The sequence below is a fragment of the Glycine soja genome, chromosome 17, assembly GCF_004193775.1.
Source record: "Glycine soja cultivar W05 chromosome 17, ASM419377v2, whole genome shotgun sequence".
NCBI classification, from domain to species: domain Eukaryota; kingdom Viridiplantae; phylum Streptophyta; class Magnoliopsida; order Fabales; family Fabaceae; genus Glycine; species Glycine soja.
In genome coordinates this window covers 17785355-17802171 of record NC_041018.1, presented here as the reverse complement: position 1 = coordinate 17802171, position 16817 = coordinate 17785355, and the positions used below count along the sequence as shown (strand labels likewise).

Genomic DNA, 16817 nt, shown 5'->3' with positions numbered 1-16817 from the left:
TGTCAACATTAACACATTCGTTAACATCAGTTTTCTTGATGTTAACTAACCTTAACATTGGTTTTTTGAAAAAATCGATGTTAACTTTCAACATTAACACATTCGTTAACATCAGTTTTTTTACAGAAAACCGATGTTAACTTTCAACATTAATATACATTTTTTGGGTGTAATTCATATTAGCAACATCGGTTATTTATATAACCGATGTTGGTAATTTTACGTTAACATCGGTTTTTTAAAAACCGATGTTAACGATAATACTATCAACGTCGGTACTTTCAACATCGGTTCAAAAACCGATGTTGAAAGTCATAAATAATCGATGTAGAAAGCATATTTCCTAATAGTGATTGTTTCTCTTCCTTAGGAGGATGAATAAGCTCAAGTTTCTCTCGAGATGCTGAAAGTCAAGGACAGATACAACACGTGAAAAATCTTCACTGTACTTCCTTTCAATTAATGAGTTTTTTTTTAATTGAGTTTGCTATTATGTTAATTTGGATATGATCAGAAGTGGTTTAGAGTGAAAAAATATATTTGGTTAATTTTAATTAAAGTTATATATTTGTTTTAAAAAATGATTAAAGTTATATTTGTTCTAATTATTATATGCTTAAAATAAAAGTCTTGGGATTTAGAGGAAGTGGAGACAATGAGCCAGAGAAAATGGAATAGAGAAAAATCCATTATTATTAAATTAAATAAATAAAACAAGATTTTATGTATTTTTATAGGAAGAAAGACTCAAAAACTATGGAAATCTGTAGAAGTTAATTACACTCAACTCTAACCGAAATTAGGAGAATTGTATAACAGAATGGCTATGACTCAATGCTAAATTGTTAACATAAAATACTAATAGTTAACCTTTGTCAATAAAAAAAAACTAGCTATATGTAATTAACTGTGTGTTCTTTCTTTTTTATCAAAAGTATTAACCTCTTATTTCTTCAAGATTAAACTCATTTGAGCAATTGATGACTCAATATTTTTTTTCATATATAAAACTATTTAGAATTATAAGAAAGATTATATATATAAAGCTCAGACTGTAATAATATTTAAGAAACATTAAAATATTTATTAAATATTATCACTGTCTCAGTTAATTAAATATCATCACTTATTTTAGACCTAGATTCTTTGTCCAAGCAATTGCCATCTGCATAGCCTTTGCTTCAGCTTCTTGAGGAGTGCAAATTCTTTTAACCGTGCCAGTCATTAATACTGATATAAAGTGGCCATGGTGATCTCTTAAACATGCTGCCATACCCATTAAACCAGATTTTGAAAACAGTGCAACGTCAATATTGTACTTAGTGAAACCCATAGGAGGTTTTCCCCGGCCACGTATGAGCTGCTGAATTCGATATCTGTTGATGAAAAGAATGGACTTCACATGCAGTGCCTGCCAGTCACGTAAATGCTTCAAAGCCAATGTTAGAAAAAGAGAAGAGACTAGAGATTATAGAGAAGATTATCATCATCCGGCACACTTGGCTATATTGTTGGAATGCTCAATTTATATTAGAGCAACCCATAAGTATTACATAATTATTTAATTAAGATACTAAATGGGCATAATGTCATAATTCTTTAATTTCAATAAATTACAAAAAATAATATCCCTTAATTCTTATTAATTCACACTCATTCATCTTTTAATAGTAAATTACAATTTTTTATTTTTTAATTATTATTATTATTTTTAACAGTCAAGTGGCCGAGAGAAACATTGAGCAGTTTTTCTACATTTTCCCAAATTTTCTCATTTCTGCGTTTTCCATAAAAACACCATAGAACTTATGAAAGCACATACTCTCGGTCATACCCCGAACACAACAAACATGGACATTTTGATATAATTAATGTCTAAAATATAGCTTAAGAGACACCACAAACACACAAGGAGAGAATCTCTAATCTATTGAAATATGAATAATATATAATAAAATATTTAAATTAAAGATATATTCAATTATTTTAAATCAACATTTTATATTTTATCATGTGTTGAATAGTGTAAAGATATCCGCTAAATGTTAAAAAAATCATTATTAAATTGAAAACTTAACAAGAAATGTGAGAAAAGTATTTAAATAAATCGGTGTGAGAAACTATGCGACACACAACACGGCAATTTAAAAAAAAAAAAGTGTTCGTACTTCATTACTTAAACACCTTGTTACCAGTGATGTATAGGCAAAGTAGCACTATTAGAAAATACACTTTCAATATCGGTTATTTAGAACATTCTACATCCGTTCTAAAACCGATGTTGAAAGTGACGATGTTGAATGTATGAATGTTAACATCGGTTTTGGAGAACCGATGTTAACATACATATGACAACATCGGTTCTCTAAATAACCGATGTTAAAAACAATGAACAACAGCAAAAAAAGTGTACACATGATGAATGTTGACATCGGTTTTCCAGTAAAACCGATGTAAATATGTTAGTTTAACATCGATTTTTTAGAATAACCGATGTTAATGTATGCCCTTAACATTCATTTTTCTAGAAAACCGATGTCAACGTTGATGATGCTTACACTTATTTGGTGTAGTTCTTTGTGTATAACATCGGTTAATTATAAATAACCGATGTTACTATTCAAATATTCACATCGGTTATTTATAATTAACCGATGTTAATGTACAATAGTTGACATCAGTTATCCACAGATAATCGATGTTAAAATACAAACGCTGACATCGGTTATACACAAAAAACCGATGTTAATATACAAACGTTAACATCGGTTTTCTATTATACCGATGTTGGTTATGATATTAACATCGGTTTTTGTTAATAACCGATGTTGTTTTCAATTTTTTTTATATATACTTTCTGTTTTTACAGTAAATCCAAAATTGTACCTGTCAAATGTAATTTTAGGAGGCCCAATTCACAGCAAATAAACATTTTATTATGCTTTCAAGCAGTTTTAATGATAATAAACATCAAATAATTGATTTATATATTATAAAGAACAATCAACAAATGAATTCAATGTTCGTGTTACATAGAAAATGTAAAAAATGTAAAAAATGTTAAAAAATGTCCCTAAATCCTAGGCCTGATCTCTAACTCGGAGATAAAACTATGCCTACTGAATCCACAATGCTTTTAATCTCTCAGGCTCCAATGGTCTAGGGTCGTTAAAATACTGCATGATTAAATAAATCATATTAAGTTAATAATGTAATACAAATTATAAATAAATCGATTTTCTTTGAAATAAACTTACCGCTTCCTAATTATTTCTAAAACTTCCTAAAATGATGGTGAACATCCAGTGCATGACATAGTAGCCGCACTCAGTAGTTCCTTTTTGTCTATTACACTAAATACATAATGAAATTTGGATATTAATTAAACAACTAGTGTACAGACACATAAAGAAATATATATAAGTGGAAGTTTTATGTAAATGACGTACCTTGACGACAATCCACCTAGCAGGAGCCTTTGATTTAGGCTGTGGAGCATCATCAAGACCCTTGATAGCACTGTTCCATATGAGTAACAATTAAAAATTGGTGTTGTACATTGAGGTATTACAATGCAAATGTATTGAAAAGAACACTAACCTATTAATAATCCCCTTAAGGTAGTTGTCTGGCCTGTTATGCAATGAACAGAACCAGACAACTAAGTGTTCCTTGGGCAGGATGACCACCATCTGCCAATGTCCGCTACAGTGGAACCTAAAATGGGTTAGTACATTAGTAAACATTAATTAAATTTTGTTATTTTGTGACTTACCCATTAGGTAGGCTCCAAGATACACATCGCGTTGTGAACTCTGCATCCAACTCTTTATGTAACTTTCAGATTCAAACTGCGATTGCCCAGACCTCTGAATGGACTGAGGCTCGAGGAATCCATATATATCAGAATTTCCCGCTCGCATACATGTTTCAGTGAGATGCCTGTTTATTTTAAGTCAAAGTTAAATATTTATGAATTGAAAGCCATAACTTAGGTAAATAAAAGCCTTTTATATAAAGACTTACAGAATCCACAACTGTAACACTGATATGCTGAGACATTGACCACCGTGTGCGATTTTGGAGAGGTCTTCGTGCTTTATGTACAGGGGGAAATCTGGATTAATGACCCCGAACACGGTGGCATCCCATCTAACCTGATAAGGCCTCAAGAAAAGCTCTGGGATGGTCAATGTCATCAGATAAAGCGGATCATCGACCTCCGGATCGAGCTTCGGAGGTGGTTTTGGCGGAGACACAACTACCTTTTCATGAAACAAAGTTAAATAGCCAAATTTAAGGCACGCTTAATGAATTAATTTAAAAAGAAGAAACATATAGTAAGGACAATAAGTACCTGGTGTGATAAAGACTTGATCAGATGTGTCGGCCAAGCAAGGAAGGTGTGAAGTGCCTGCCCCACTAAGGAAACCTCAGCAGTGGGTACAGGAACTGGAACATTTGCATCTTTAACCTCGTCCACACTCACCTTTACTTGGACAGGCAACAAAGGAGTGTTATGAACAAGAGTCGATCCCTCATAAACTCTCCCCACGACAACCAGGCGGCCAGGATCTGCTTCTATGTACAAGCCGCTCTTGTCAGAGTCACCCGTCTCAGGATCGTTTCCTGAGGGATCAACACAACTCCCCTTTGTGCTCACCCGAGGACCGGAGGGACCAGGACCAACCAGAGGCTCAGGAGGTGCCTGAGATTGCATCTGTGACTGAAGCTGGCTGAAGGATGCCATGACCTGCCTCGTCACTTTCTCTGTGATGGACTCCTCTAGCTGGTCCCTGTTCTGCTGGGTCAGCTGCTGTAATTCGTCAGGAGGCAGGGAGGAAGCACTGCGGGACGTCCGTGGAGCCGATCCAAAGTATTGCTTGATGGTGACACCGGCTCCAACAGCACGGACACGTCCAGGGTGCTCTAGATGTCCAATAGCAGCGGCCAGAACATCCTGACGTCCATGGGGGACGAACGATCCCTATGTGGCCTGCTCCTCAAACGAATCCTGCATAGAAAACACACAGTGGTACATGGCATTCTCAAAATATTCAAACATAATTGTAATGGTTAGTTGAAAATGACTTACAATCTTCTCAACGATTTCCTTTGCGGCCTCAATCGTCATCTCCCCTATCTTCTTCGTGCGGGCCATCTTCCACTTCACGTGGCGTCTGACCGGGGATGGAGGGTCGATGACGCCATCAACGCTTCCTGACTGTGCAGCTTCATGCAGCTTTTTCTTGGTCTTCTCAGCCAGGAGCTTCTGCTCCAAATAATCATAACCCCCATGAGACAAAACGTGGGGGGCAGTATTCTGCTTCTGGATGGCCTGTGCCTTCATGCGCACATCCTGAAAAAATTAAACAATAATGTTTGAAATGGGTAGAATGAAGTATAACAACATCATGTTTAATATGAAAAACAACTTAAATGGCAAAGGAACATACCTCCCAAGAAGGGTCTCTGCGAGTCTGGCAAAACTGGGCCCACTTTTCCTTGCTGATGCCATATTTGTCACAGACAGTATCCTCGACACCGTCCTGATCGGTTGTAAGGGCCCATTTCCTCGTGAGGTCTGATTTAAATTGCCTCCATCTCTCCCCCACGGTCTGTAGTAACTTCCTTTTCGTCCTACTGTCAGAAGCCTTTGGGATATCAAATTCCATTTGACAACATGAAACAAAGTTTATTTGTTACAATAATGAAATTTTTTGGCTATTAATTACACACAATCAAATAAGAAAAGAGAAATACCTGAATATCCTCCCAAATCAGGTCCTTCAGAGCAGTAGGGACCTCCTTCCAGTTCTCGTAGGTGATGTCCACCTTATCACGTGCCACAATCCCCAAATATGTTCTTAATTTCTTATTGTGGGGACCGTCGGCCTTCCCTGTAGCAGGATCAACATGCACCACTGGTCTCTCAACACCAGGTGGTCTAGTGGACAACGATCGTAGGCGTGAGGCTTTGCGTGTCCGCTTCACGGCAGGCGTCGAAGCCGATGCGTCCGAAGTAGGAGGAGGACGAGGAGGAGAAGGAGGAGAAGGAGGAGGAGTAGTAGGAGGAGGAGTAGTGGAGGCAGGTGGAGAACACATGATCTTTTATACAATAACATACAAAATTGGATTAATGAAAAGAGGATTAGTGATAAGTTTTTTTTGGAAGGCAAAAGTATAACATTATTAAACAAAACCCCACCACATAAGGAGACAAGACAAATTAACCAAAGGACTCTGAAAGATAGGTAGTTGTGCTTTTTAATTGTGATTTCATCCATGTTTTCTTTGATATTGATTTTCTTAGGACTTCATCCATGTTTTCACAGCATTTGTTTTTGGGATTTTCTGAGCACCAAGAGCGGCTACGCAAGAAGCTTGCACTTGAGGAGGGAAGGATATTTGCAGCTAATGAACAAGTTTCTTAACTATTTGTCCTTCAGATTTTACTATTTTTTTTCTTATATGTAAATATAAATAATATAAGGCTATGCCATAGGGACATGGTCATTTTTACCCCTAACAATCTTAGAAGTAAATATAGACCATGTTTTTACGGAATACCCTTATACCATTTATATTTACATATTAGCAAAAAGAAACAGTAAAATCTTAAGGACAAATAGTTAAGAAACTTGTTCATTAGCTGCAAATATCTTTCCCTCCTCAAGTGCAAACTTCTTGCGTAGCCGCTCTTGGTGCTCAGAAAATCCCAAAAACAAATCCCTCTTATTACTAGCTATTTTGAATTCTTTAGTTCCTGAATATACAACCTTCAAATTGTTGCTCGTTCCCCTCTTTGAGAATGAGGAGGATCTTCATAGGACTTCATCCAGCTGATGTTTGTCGGCAGTTTCATCATCCACCACCCTTTTCTTCTGTGCCTTCTCACGTTCATTGTTGTTAAACCCATATTTATGCCTTCTTCTCTTCATGTCTTGTTTTATCACAACTTTAGCTGAATCTCCCATCTTCAGCATAGTTGAATCTCCTGTCTTATTGTCCAATGCCACATTTTGATGGCCTGTATCTCTTTTGTTCGTATGTTCTACTGCTTCAGCTTCACAATGCATAGAGCAATCAGAATTTTCCAATCATCACCAAAGGCTTCTGCATCAGCGTTGACACTCTTAACCCTCTTTGGTTTATGCTTCTGTGTTTTCTTCCATGCTTCCTCCTTATAATTCTCAGATTTATTGGAGGTCCCACTAGAAGGATCAGCACCAATCCGTGCCTGTTCCTTCTCTACCAGCTCAATATCTTTCGTTTCACCTTTGCTTTTGAAAACTACACTGTAATTTACAAAACAAAAGTTGAAAGGAAAGATATTGACCTAATAGACGAGGAAGAAGCACAGATTGGTGGTGATCGTTCTAGTGCAACCTCAAATAAAGCTGAGATTTATAACGAGGAGGCACGGAAGAAAACACAGAAGCATAAACCAAAGAGGGTGGAGAGTGTCAATGCTGATGCAGAAGCCTTTGGTGATCACTGGAAAATTCTGATTGCTTTATGCATTCTGAAGCTGAAGCACTAGAACATACGAAGAAAAGAGATACAGGCCATCAAAGTGTGTCATTGGACAATGAGACAGGAGATTCAACTATGCTGAAGATGGGAGATTCAGCTAAAGTTGTGATAAAATAAGACATGAAGGGAAGAGAGCATAAATATGGGTTTAACAACAATGAACGTGAGAAGCCAGAGAAGAAAAGGGTGGTGGATGATGAAACTGGCGACAAACATGAGCTGGATGAAGTCCTAAGGAGGCAAATTGAAACAAAAAACCGATGCCTCAATCAGAGAAAAATGTAGTTGTCACTTACTAGGTTTGGTGACCTTTGTCTCTGTAGAAAATTACATTAGCCGATGTTAATCAATTCTCCTTCATCATGATCATTTCGATTTGCATGAACGTCGTCAGCTTCTTCTTCTCCGACAACGTTACCAGTGATTTGAGCGGTCAAAGGACTAACATAGGTGTCCATGTATGAATCATCATCTTCTACATTAACACCAACTGTTTTGCCCTGTAGAACCACGCACCACCTTTCATCACAAGGGTCTTGCACGTAAAATACTTGTCTAGCTTGTTTTGCCATAATGAAAGGGTCATTGTGGTAACCAAGTTTCTTTAGATCTACCAGGGTAAATCCTATATCATCGGTGCGCACACCGGTGTTGTTGTCAACCCATTTACATTTGAAAACACATACTGTAAATTTCACATAATTAAGCTCCCAAATTTCATCAATGAACCCAAAGTAAGGGATGGAAGCTACACAGGGATTGGCGTCATTGACACTTGCAAAGTGTTGAGATTCAGCCCTTAGGGTGACCCCGCTGTTCTGCATTGTACTTTTGTCATCTTGTGCTTTTGTGTAAAATGAATACCTGTTTATGTCGTATCCTTGCCAGGTTATAACATTTCTTTTAGGCCCATCTGCTAATTTTCTTAATGTTTCTGAAGCATTCTCATCTGCAAAGATTGTATCTTTAAACCAATCACAAAAAGTTTTGTTATGCTTTTTCAACGCCCAATTCTTTGACATTTTCGGATTATTCTATTTGACTAAAGCTTCATGCTTAACTATGTATGGCAAAACTTCATTACTGTTGTTCAAGACATACAAGTGAGCTTGTAACAAATCTTCTACACTTGGAGTGATCACCTGCAGTCCTCTTGAACCCTTACCTCCCACTCTGTCATCATGCCGACACTCAGGAAGCCCAACAGCTTTAGCCTTCTCTAAGTATTCTGAACAAAATTCAATGGCTTTTTCTGCAATGTACCTCTCAACAATAGATGCTTCCGGACGATATAGATTCTTTGTATACCCTTTTAAGATCTTCATGTATCGCTCAACTGGTGGAGAAGTTGGTGGCTGGCCCTCCCAGCACGTGTTTTGTTTGCCTAGTAGAATTCGTCTTAACCGATGGAGAAGTTGGTGGCTGGCCCTCACATGGACAGTGTGGCAGCACCGGAATAAAATCATCTTCTCTAATCAAACTTTTGATGGTAACAAGTTAATGGAGGATGCTATTTTTACACTATGGACATGGCTGAAGAACTTTGACAAGGACTTTGCCTTCACCTACAGCTATTGGTCGTCTAACATAGCATCGGGATTTGTCTTTTCAGGGGGGTAGAAACCATAGACAGTGGGTGTTGTAGGTCTTTGTAATACATAGCTTTGGTTCCTTGCGAGACTGATCTCAGTCTGAGCTTGAAACCATGTTGCTGGCAACTCAATCTAATTCATGTACTATTTTGTACCTCTGGTACTCATAATATATATAAATATAATTTATCTTGGCTGATAAAAAAAATGTGGGTGGAAAAATAAGCACTGCAGAAGGTTTTCTGTTTTTTTTACATCAATTCATTTCCTAAGGGACTCAATTCCTCATTCATTGAAACCAGTATGCAACATTTTACATCAAACACCAGTATATAACATTTTAAAGCAAACACCACTATATAATATTTTAAATGAAACAGCAGTATATACATGCTAGTTCCTATGTACGAACCTGGAGTTGCTATAACCCGAACGACCTTCAACAACAATGTCAATTAAAAGTAGTCTATGATAACCTGAAAAAAAAAACCAATGGTCATGGACATGGCTGACACATTAGGAGAAGGATTTTGGTATTCATTTCAACCAATGGTCATCCAATATCAGAGCAGGATTTAATCATATAGTAAGAAATGGAAGCCATTAAACCAAATTCAATACTCATGAATGCTAGAACATCCATCAAGAATGATAACAAAGCAGTAATTTAAATTAAATTCATCTTAGTTTTTCTATTTTATGATCACTCCCAATTGCTGGAATGGTGAAGGAGTTGCATTAATGCAGAAATTTCCACAGAATCATCAATCATAGAAGGAGGGTTAATGCTCTTCAAGGTTTGTGTATTGATGGAGGATGAATCCATGACCCTAACAATGTCAAGATTGCAGTTCTTCAGCACTTTAAAGAAAGATTCTCAGAGCAGAATCCTTGCAGACCAACCTTGGAAGGGATCCAGTTCTCTTCCCTTGATCAAAGGCAGAAGGAAAGCCTTGTTGATAGATTCACTGAGCTGGAAATCAAGTCTGCAGTTTGGGCTTGCGGGGGAGATAAAAATCATGGCCTGGATGGTTTGAATTTCAATTTCATCAAACAGTTTTGGGAAGTAATCCCAAGGCCCAGCAGAGTGACAAATCAAAGGAGATGATGAGAAGTAATACCAAGGCCCAGCAGACTGAGGAACCTTTCATGGACTCCAACCCAGCTTCTAAAGGTCACCCTCTGTCTTCTTTATACGAGGACCCTATACAGCTGCAATGTGACATCTTGAAGGAAATGGGCTTGTCTTATGAGGAAGAAGATAGCAAGGTTAAGGGGCTGCTGCTGGATATGGAGAATAAAGATGATTTGATGGCAGCAGAGAAGGGAATTAAATCTCAGCAATTATGATAATTCTCTCCTATAATTCTAGAGGTTTGGGGAGGGGAGTCAAGTGGGCTGCTGTTAGAAGGCTCATTGTAAAGCACAAAGTGGATCTTGTCTGCCTCTAAGAAACCAAGAAGGAGAACTTTAATAAAAGTATTTGCCAGGCCATTTGGGGAGACTCCACTGGTCATTGGGATTTTTTTCCATCTGTGCAAGCTGCTGGTGGCCTTTTATGTATGTGGAATAACTCCACCTTTGTGGTAGAAAGGAAGGAAAAAGGTAGAAGCTTCTTAATGCTTGAAGGCACATGTTGTAGTAATAATCAGAAGTTGATATTTGTCAATGTTTATGCTCCTTGTGATCTGGTTGGGAAGAAAGCTTTATGGGATGAGTTGAGGCAGCTGAAGGCTTCTAATCCTAGTGGAATGTGGTGTTTCCTTGGGGACTTCAATAGCATTAGAAGTTCTCAGGAAAGAATCAGCTTATCTCAAAGAAGGGCAGATCCTTATGACATTGCAGCCTTTAATCAGTGGATTGATGATATGGAGCTTCAGAAAATTAAATGTTATGGGAATAGCTTTACTTGGATTAGGCCTAATGGCTGTGTGAAAAGCAGGCTTGATAGATTCTTGGTCTCACAGAATTGGCTATCTCTTTGGCCTGAGAGCTGCCAAACTGTCCTTCAAAGGAACCTCTCAAATCATTGCCCGTCTATATTGCAAACTAATATGGTGGACTGGGGCCCAAAGCCCTTTAGGGTGTTTGACTGGTGGCTGCAGCAAAAGGGGTACCAAAAAATGGTGAGGGAGGCCTGGAAAAAGGACCAGCAGGGGGGCTGGGGGGGGTATTGCCCTTAAAAATAAGTTGAAGAACTTAAAATCTGTTATAAAATAGTGGAGCAAAGCAGAGGGGAATATTAATCCTAAGAAGGTCCTTAATATTCAGCAGAAGCTAAATGAAGTGGAGGATCTAGCTGCTCATCGAAATCTGACTGATCAAGAGATTAAGGACAGAACTTTACTTCAACAGGAGTTATGGAATGCCTCTAATGCTTTTGAATCTTTATTGAGACAAAAATATAGGGCCAGATGGCTGAAGGAGGGGGACTACAACACTGCTTACTTTCACAAATACATGAATTTTAGGAGAGCTTATAATAATATTCCAGGTATATTTATATATGGGGAGTGGAGCCATCAACTTGATGCAGTGAAAAATGAAGCTGCCAACTTCTTCCATAATAGATTCACTGAGTAGATGCATTCTAGACCTACCTTGGATGGAGTTCACTTCAAATCTATTTCTCAGAGGCAAACAGAACAGCTGACTGTCCCATTCTCTGACCAAGAGATCAAACAAGCAGTGTGGAGTTGTGGAGGGGATAAGTGTCCTGGGCCTGATGGCCTTAACTTCAATTTTATTAAGGAATTCTGGGATGTGTTGAATCCTGAGTTTAGAAGATTCGTGGATGAGTTCTATGCTCATGAAAGCTTTCCTAGAGGCTCCAATGCTTCCTTTGTGGCTTTAATTCCCAAAAAGTCTCACCCACAGTCCCTAAATGATTACAGACCCATATCCTTGATAGGCTGCATGTATAAAGTCATAGCTAAGCTTTTATCTAATAGATTAAGGTCTGTTATGGATGAACTCATTGATGAAAGACAATCAGCTTTCATTAAAGGAAGACATATACTTCATGGGATCCTGATTCTTAATGAGGTGGTGGAGGAAGCAATGAGAAGCAAGAAGCCAGCAATGATTTTCAAGGTGGATTTTGAAAAGGCCTATGACTCAGTGTCTTGGTCCTTCTTGGATTATATGTTGCTTAGATTGGGTTTCTGCCAAAAATGGAGAAGATGGATCTCAGCTTGCCTACATTCAGCAACCATATCAGTTTTGATTAATGGTAGCCCATCTAAGGAGTTCAACCCCTCAAGAGGCTTGAGGCAAGGAGATCCTTTAGCCCCCTTGCTCTTCAATATAATTGGGGAAGGTCTCACTGGTATGATGAGGGAAGAAGTTCACAAAAATCTTTATAGAAGCTATCTAGTTGGAAAGAAGAGAGAACCTGTTAATATTCTGCAGTATGCTGATGATACTGTTTTTGTGGGTGAGGTTGATTGGTAGAATGTTCATGCTATAAAGGCCCTGCTTAGAGGCTTTGAATTGGCTTCTGGCTTGAAGATTAACTTTGCTAAAAGTCAATTCGGGATCATAGGAGGTGGAATTAACTGGGGTTTGGCAGCAGCTAATATCCTGAACTGCAGTCAAATGAATTACCCCTTTCACTATTTAGGCATTCCCATTGGTGCCAATCCTTCCAGTCTGATGGTTTGGGAGCCTCTCATTACTAAATTCAAAGCAAAACTATCCAAATGGGCCCAGAAAGATATATCCATGGGGGGGGGGGGGGGGAAGGTCACACTTATCAATTCTGCTCTCAATGCTCTTCCAATCTATCTTCTTTCCTTTTTCAGGATTCCCCAAAGGATAGTCCAAAAATTAATTTCCTTACAAAGGAAATTTCTGTGGGGAGGAGACAATACTCATAATAAAATTCCTTGGGTGAAATGGGCTGATATTTGTTTGCCCAAGAATGAGGGGGGATTGGGTATAAAGGATATTTCGAAGTTCAATGTAGCCGTGATGAGTAGATGGATATGGGCTTTTGCATCTGGTCAGCAGCAGCTTTGGGTAAGAGTTCTAATCTCTAAATATGGTGGATGGCCTGAGTTCCAACATGATACAGATAAGAGGGGATTTTCTCATTGGTGGAGGGACCTTAGAAAGATATTTCACCAGTCAGATCACAATATCTTCAAGCACTAATTGACTTGGAAGGTGGGATGTGGGGAAACAATCAAATTCTGGACAGACAAGTGGCTAGGGGAAGATTATACCCTTGAACAGAAATATAATCAGCTTTTTCTGATTAGTAGGCAGCAAAATTCTCTCATCTCAAATATGGGAGAATTTAATCATGATAGCTGGGAATGAAACCTTAGATGGAGAAGGAACTTATTTGATCATGAAAGTGATTTAGCAGCCCTTCCTATCTACCTACTGTCATTCTTCAAAATTCCTAAAAAAGTGGTGCATAAGGTAGTATCTATTCCACACTTGGTCTTGGTTAAATGGAATGGAGACAGACTTCCATCTTCAGATTTTTGCAACGCAAAAAAAAAAAAAACAATCATGCAAGCATATTTGAAAACTTAAAATACGAATAACTCAAGTTAAAATCAATTCATTTTTTACAACTGTGAACAAATTAACTAAGGTATAGTAGGCAAATTTGTTTTCACTAATATTAGTAGGTCATCACCACTGCAGTAGAATTTAAGTTAAACTTAGATAAGTACCTTATGAAGAGGCCAGCTACCTTGTCACAGCTAACAAGTCAGAACTGAATAAATTTCTGCATGTATAATTGAACAAATTTGTTGTCAAACTTGTGTGTGTGTCTTTGTATGATGAGTGTGTGTGTGTGTGTCATGAGTGTGTGTCTGTGTGTTTCTATCATACGTGTGTGTGTGTGTGTGTGTCATTAGGGTTTGTGTGTGTGTGTGTGTGTGTTTCATGACCAATTTTTCTTACTGGCAATTCAGTGGCAGTGTATTGCTTAGGCTTCCATCGAAATGAAAGGAAAATCAACGAGTCTGACAGAACAACTTCAGTCTTCACTCTTCACTAGTTGAACACAAATAAAAAAAAAATTAAACTACTTCAAGGATAAATAAAAGGTTCAGAAGCAGCAGACCTAGATTGTCTAAGCTATTTTATAATGGGCAGCTATAGTTACAATGATGATGAAATGAACTATAGAAAAAAAGTATAAAATACAGAAGAATAAAAAACAATTAAGGGCAGAACTCAAAAGCTTTTAGCCATGTTGCTTGGAATTTAATCAATTAAGGGCTGAACACTTGTTCTTCAATTGTAGCAAAACCCTCCCTTTATGGTGGGAATCAATGTCCTGGGTTAATCTTATCACTGTAATGCCACAAAATCATAGGGACCATTTTCTGCAACATGGAATGGAGGTAGCAGATGGAGTCAGGTCCAAAACCTGGAAATGCTGGTGGATTGCTTTAACTTGGACAATATGGCACCATAGAAATAAGGTGGTGTTCCAAGATACAACTTTTCATGGAACCAAACTGTTAGAAGATGCCCTATTCCTACTATGGTCGTGGATCAAAGCAATGGACAAGGATTTTACTCTTCATTTTAACCAATGGTCCTCTAATCTTAAGGAAGGTTTTAGGAACTTGGAGGCGTTAACTCTTAAACTGTTACAAGAACACAATAAGGGTAAGGGAAACTGTTAAACTTCAATAATAGGCGTTAACTCTTAAACTGTTACAAGAACACAATAAGGGTAAAGGAAACTGTTAAACTCCAATAATAGGCGTTAACTCTTAAATTGTTACAAGAACACAATAAGGGTAAGGGAAACTTCACTAAGGAGAAGAAGCACAAAGTTGTCACGATGCTCGAGTTAAATATGAGATACCCTAGCCATGTTTAGTTCACTAAGTGTGCGATACATGAATGCAATCAAATATTCATACAGGATTAGAACAAACATACCTACGTGAGGTGGCGAAGGAGAAGAAGCACAGACTTCTGACGATGCTCGAGTGCGACGAACACGATGCTCGAGTGCGACGAACACGATGCTCGACCTTAGACAAAATGATGGTCAGATGGAGAACATACAACTTCAAGGTAGATGGAGAACAAAGAGAGCAAGAAAGCTTAGATGGAGAAGAAGACAGAGAGAAGGACAAGACAACGCGAAGGAGACGAAACATACCTAGGTATGGTGGCGAAGGAGAAGAAGTAGAGACTTGTGACGATGCTTGAGTGCGACGAAGACGATGCTCGAGTGCGACGAACACGATGCTCAGATGCAGACAGGGACGATTTCGCTAGACGGAGATTAGAAGAAGAAGAGAGCACGAAAGCTTAGATGGAGAAGAAGACAGAGTGCCAGCTTCTTAGGGCTCACCATATTTTTTAAAATATAACTTTAACATCGGTTTTTAAAAAAACCCGATGTTAACAAAATGATGTTAAGGTTAACATCGGTTTTCTGGAGAAAACCGATGTTAACATAACAAACGTTAACATCGGTTTTCTAAAAACCCGATGTTAATAAACATATGTTAACATTGGTTATTTAAAAACCGATGTTACTAATAAATGTTAACATCGGTTCTCCAATAACCAATGTTAATGAACTTCGTTAACATCGGTTTTTTACAAAACCGATGTTAACGTATACACGGTATTTACAATTATGCCACCGCGCATATGTTAACATTGGTTTTTTTAACAACCGGTGTTAACACACCGATGTTGAATCCGCTTTTTGTAGTAGTGTAGAGTGCAACGAAACAATAAACTCCCTGGCATCCAACACATCATCAATAGAATGTTGCATTAAAGTCCATAATTTTGTTTTTTTGGTGTTGTCATTGGAATGTTTTGTGACTTAATAATCTCTATTACAAACTGCAAAGTTTATGAGCCTGCGTGTTTGGAGAGTGAAGAGTGATGGAGGAGAGGGGGAAACACAAAGAGAATCACAGTGAGGGAGAAACGTCTACTAGTAAGACGAGGGAGAAAAGAGGGGAAGAAAGTGTGGTGGAACTGAAGGATGAAGATTGGGAGAAGGTGAAAAACAAAAAAAAGAGAAACAAAGTGTGTCGTCACGTTTTTCTTCACCAATTTTCTAGAAGTGTTCGGTTGGAAGCAGTTCTAGAAGATTTTTGGAAGATATGGAAAAGTTAAGGAGGTGTTTATGGCAAACAAGAGGAATAGACAGGGTAAAAGATACGGTTTTGTGCGGTTTGCCGGAGAGAAAAGCTCGACCCTTCTTGAAAAAGAACTTGGCAGTATTTGTATTGGCAATCGAAAAATTCATGTCAATATCCCAAGGTTCAATCGTAGGGACGATCCTTCTCATCGGGTAGCTTTGCCTGAGGAAGAAAAGATAGGCACCAAATCGAAAAAGAAAAAGGATTTTGTAGTTGTGAGAAAACAAGTTATATGGAGGAAAAAGCAGTAGTACAAAAGGGAGTGGAGGGTGAAAAGAAAGCCAGAGCATGAGAAAGAGGATTGAGCATGGAAGGGATCTGTTATAAATTAAATTTTATTGAAGAAGAGAATACATGATTATCGAACTACTTGGTTGGTATTTTATCAGAACTAAAGATGTTTGTTTGATTGGACAAATGAAGTCTTCGCAATGATTGGTGCAGAGGAAATTAATATGAAATATATGGGAGGAGACTTAGAGCTAATTTTTGGGCTAAGTGAAGAAAGAATTCAGGAACTGACTAACTCGGAGGAGGA

General features: G+C 38.0%; 1 protein-coding gene across 1 annotated transcript; it reads left to right on the top strand.

The window, feature by feature from the left end:
- Positions 1-10690: 10690 nt before the first annotated feature.
- Positions 10691-11711, top strand: LOC114391509. Its single transcript, XM_028352513.1, has 2 exons — positions 10691-11254; positions 11349-11711. The coding sequence occupies exons 1-2, from the start codon at positions 10691-10693 to the stop codon at positions 11709-11711; spliced, it is 927 nt and encodes a 308-aa protein (XP_028208314.1).
- Positions 11712-16817: the final 5106 nt, after the last annotated feature.

Coding starts and splice junctions, on each gene's coding strand:
- LOC114391509 (XM_028352513.1), top strand. CDS start 10,691: ATGTGGAATAACTCCACCTTTGTGGTAGAAAGGAAGGAAAAAGGTAGA. Junction 11,255..11,348: donor AAAAGGGGTACCAAAAAATG/GTGAGGGAGGCC, acceptor GTTATAAAATAG/TGGAGCAAAGCAGAGGGGAA.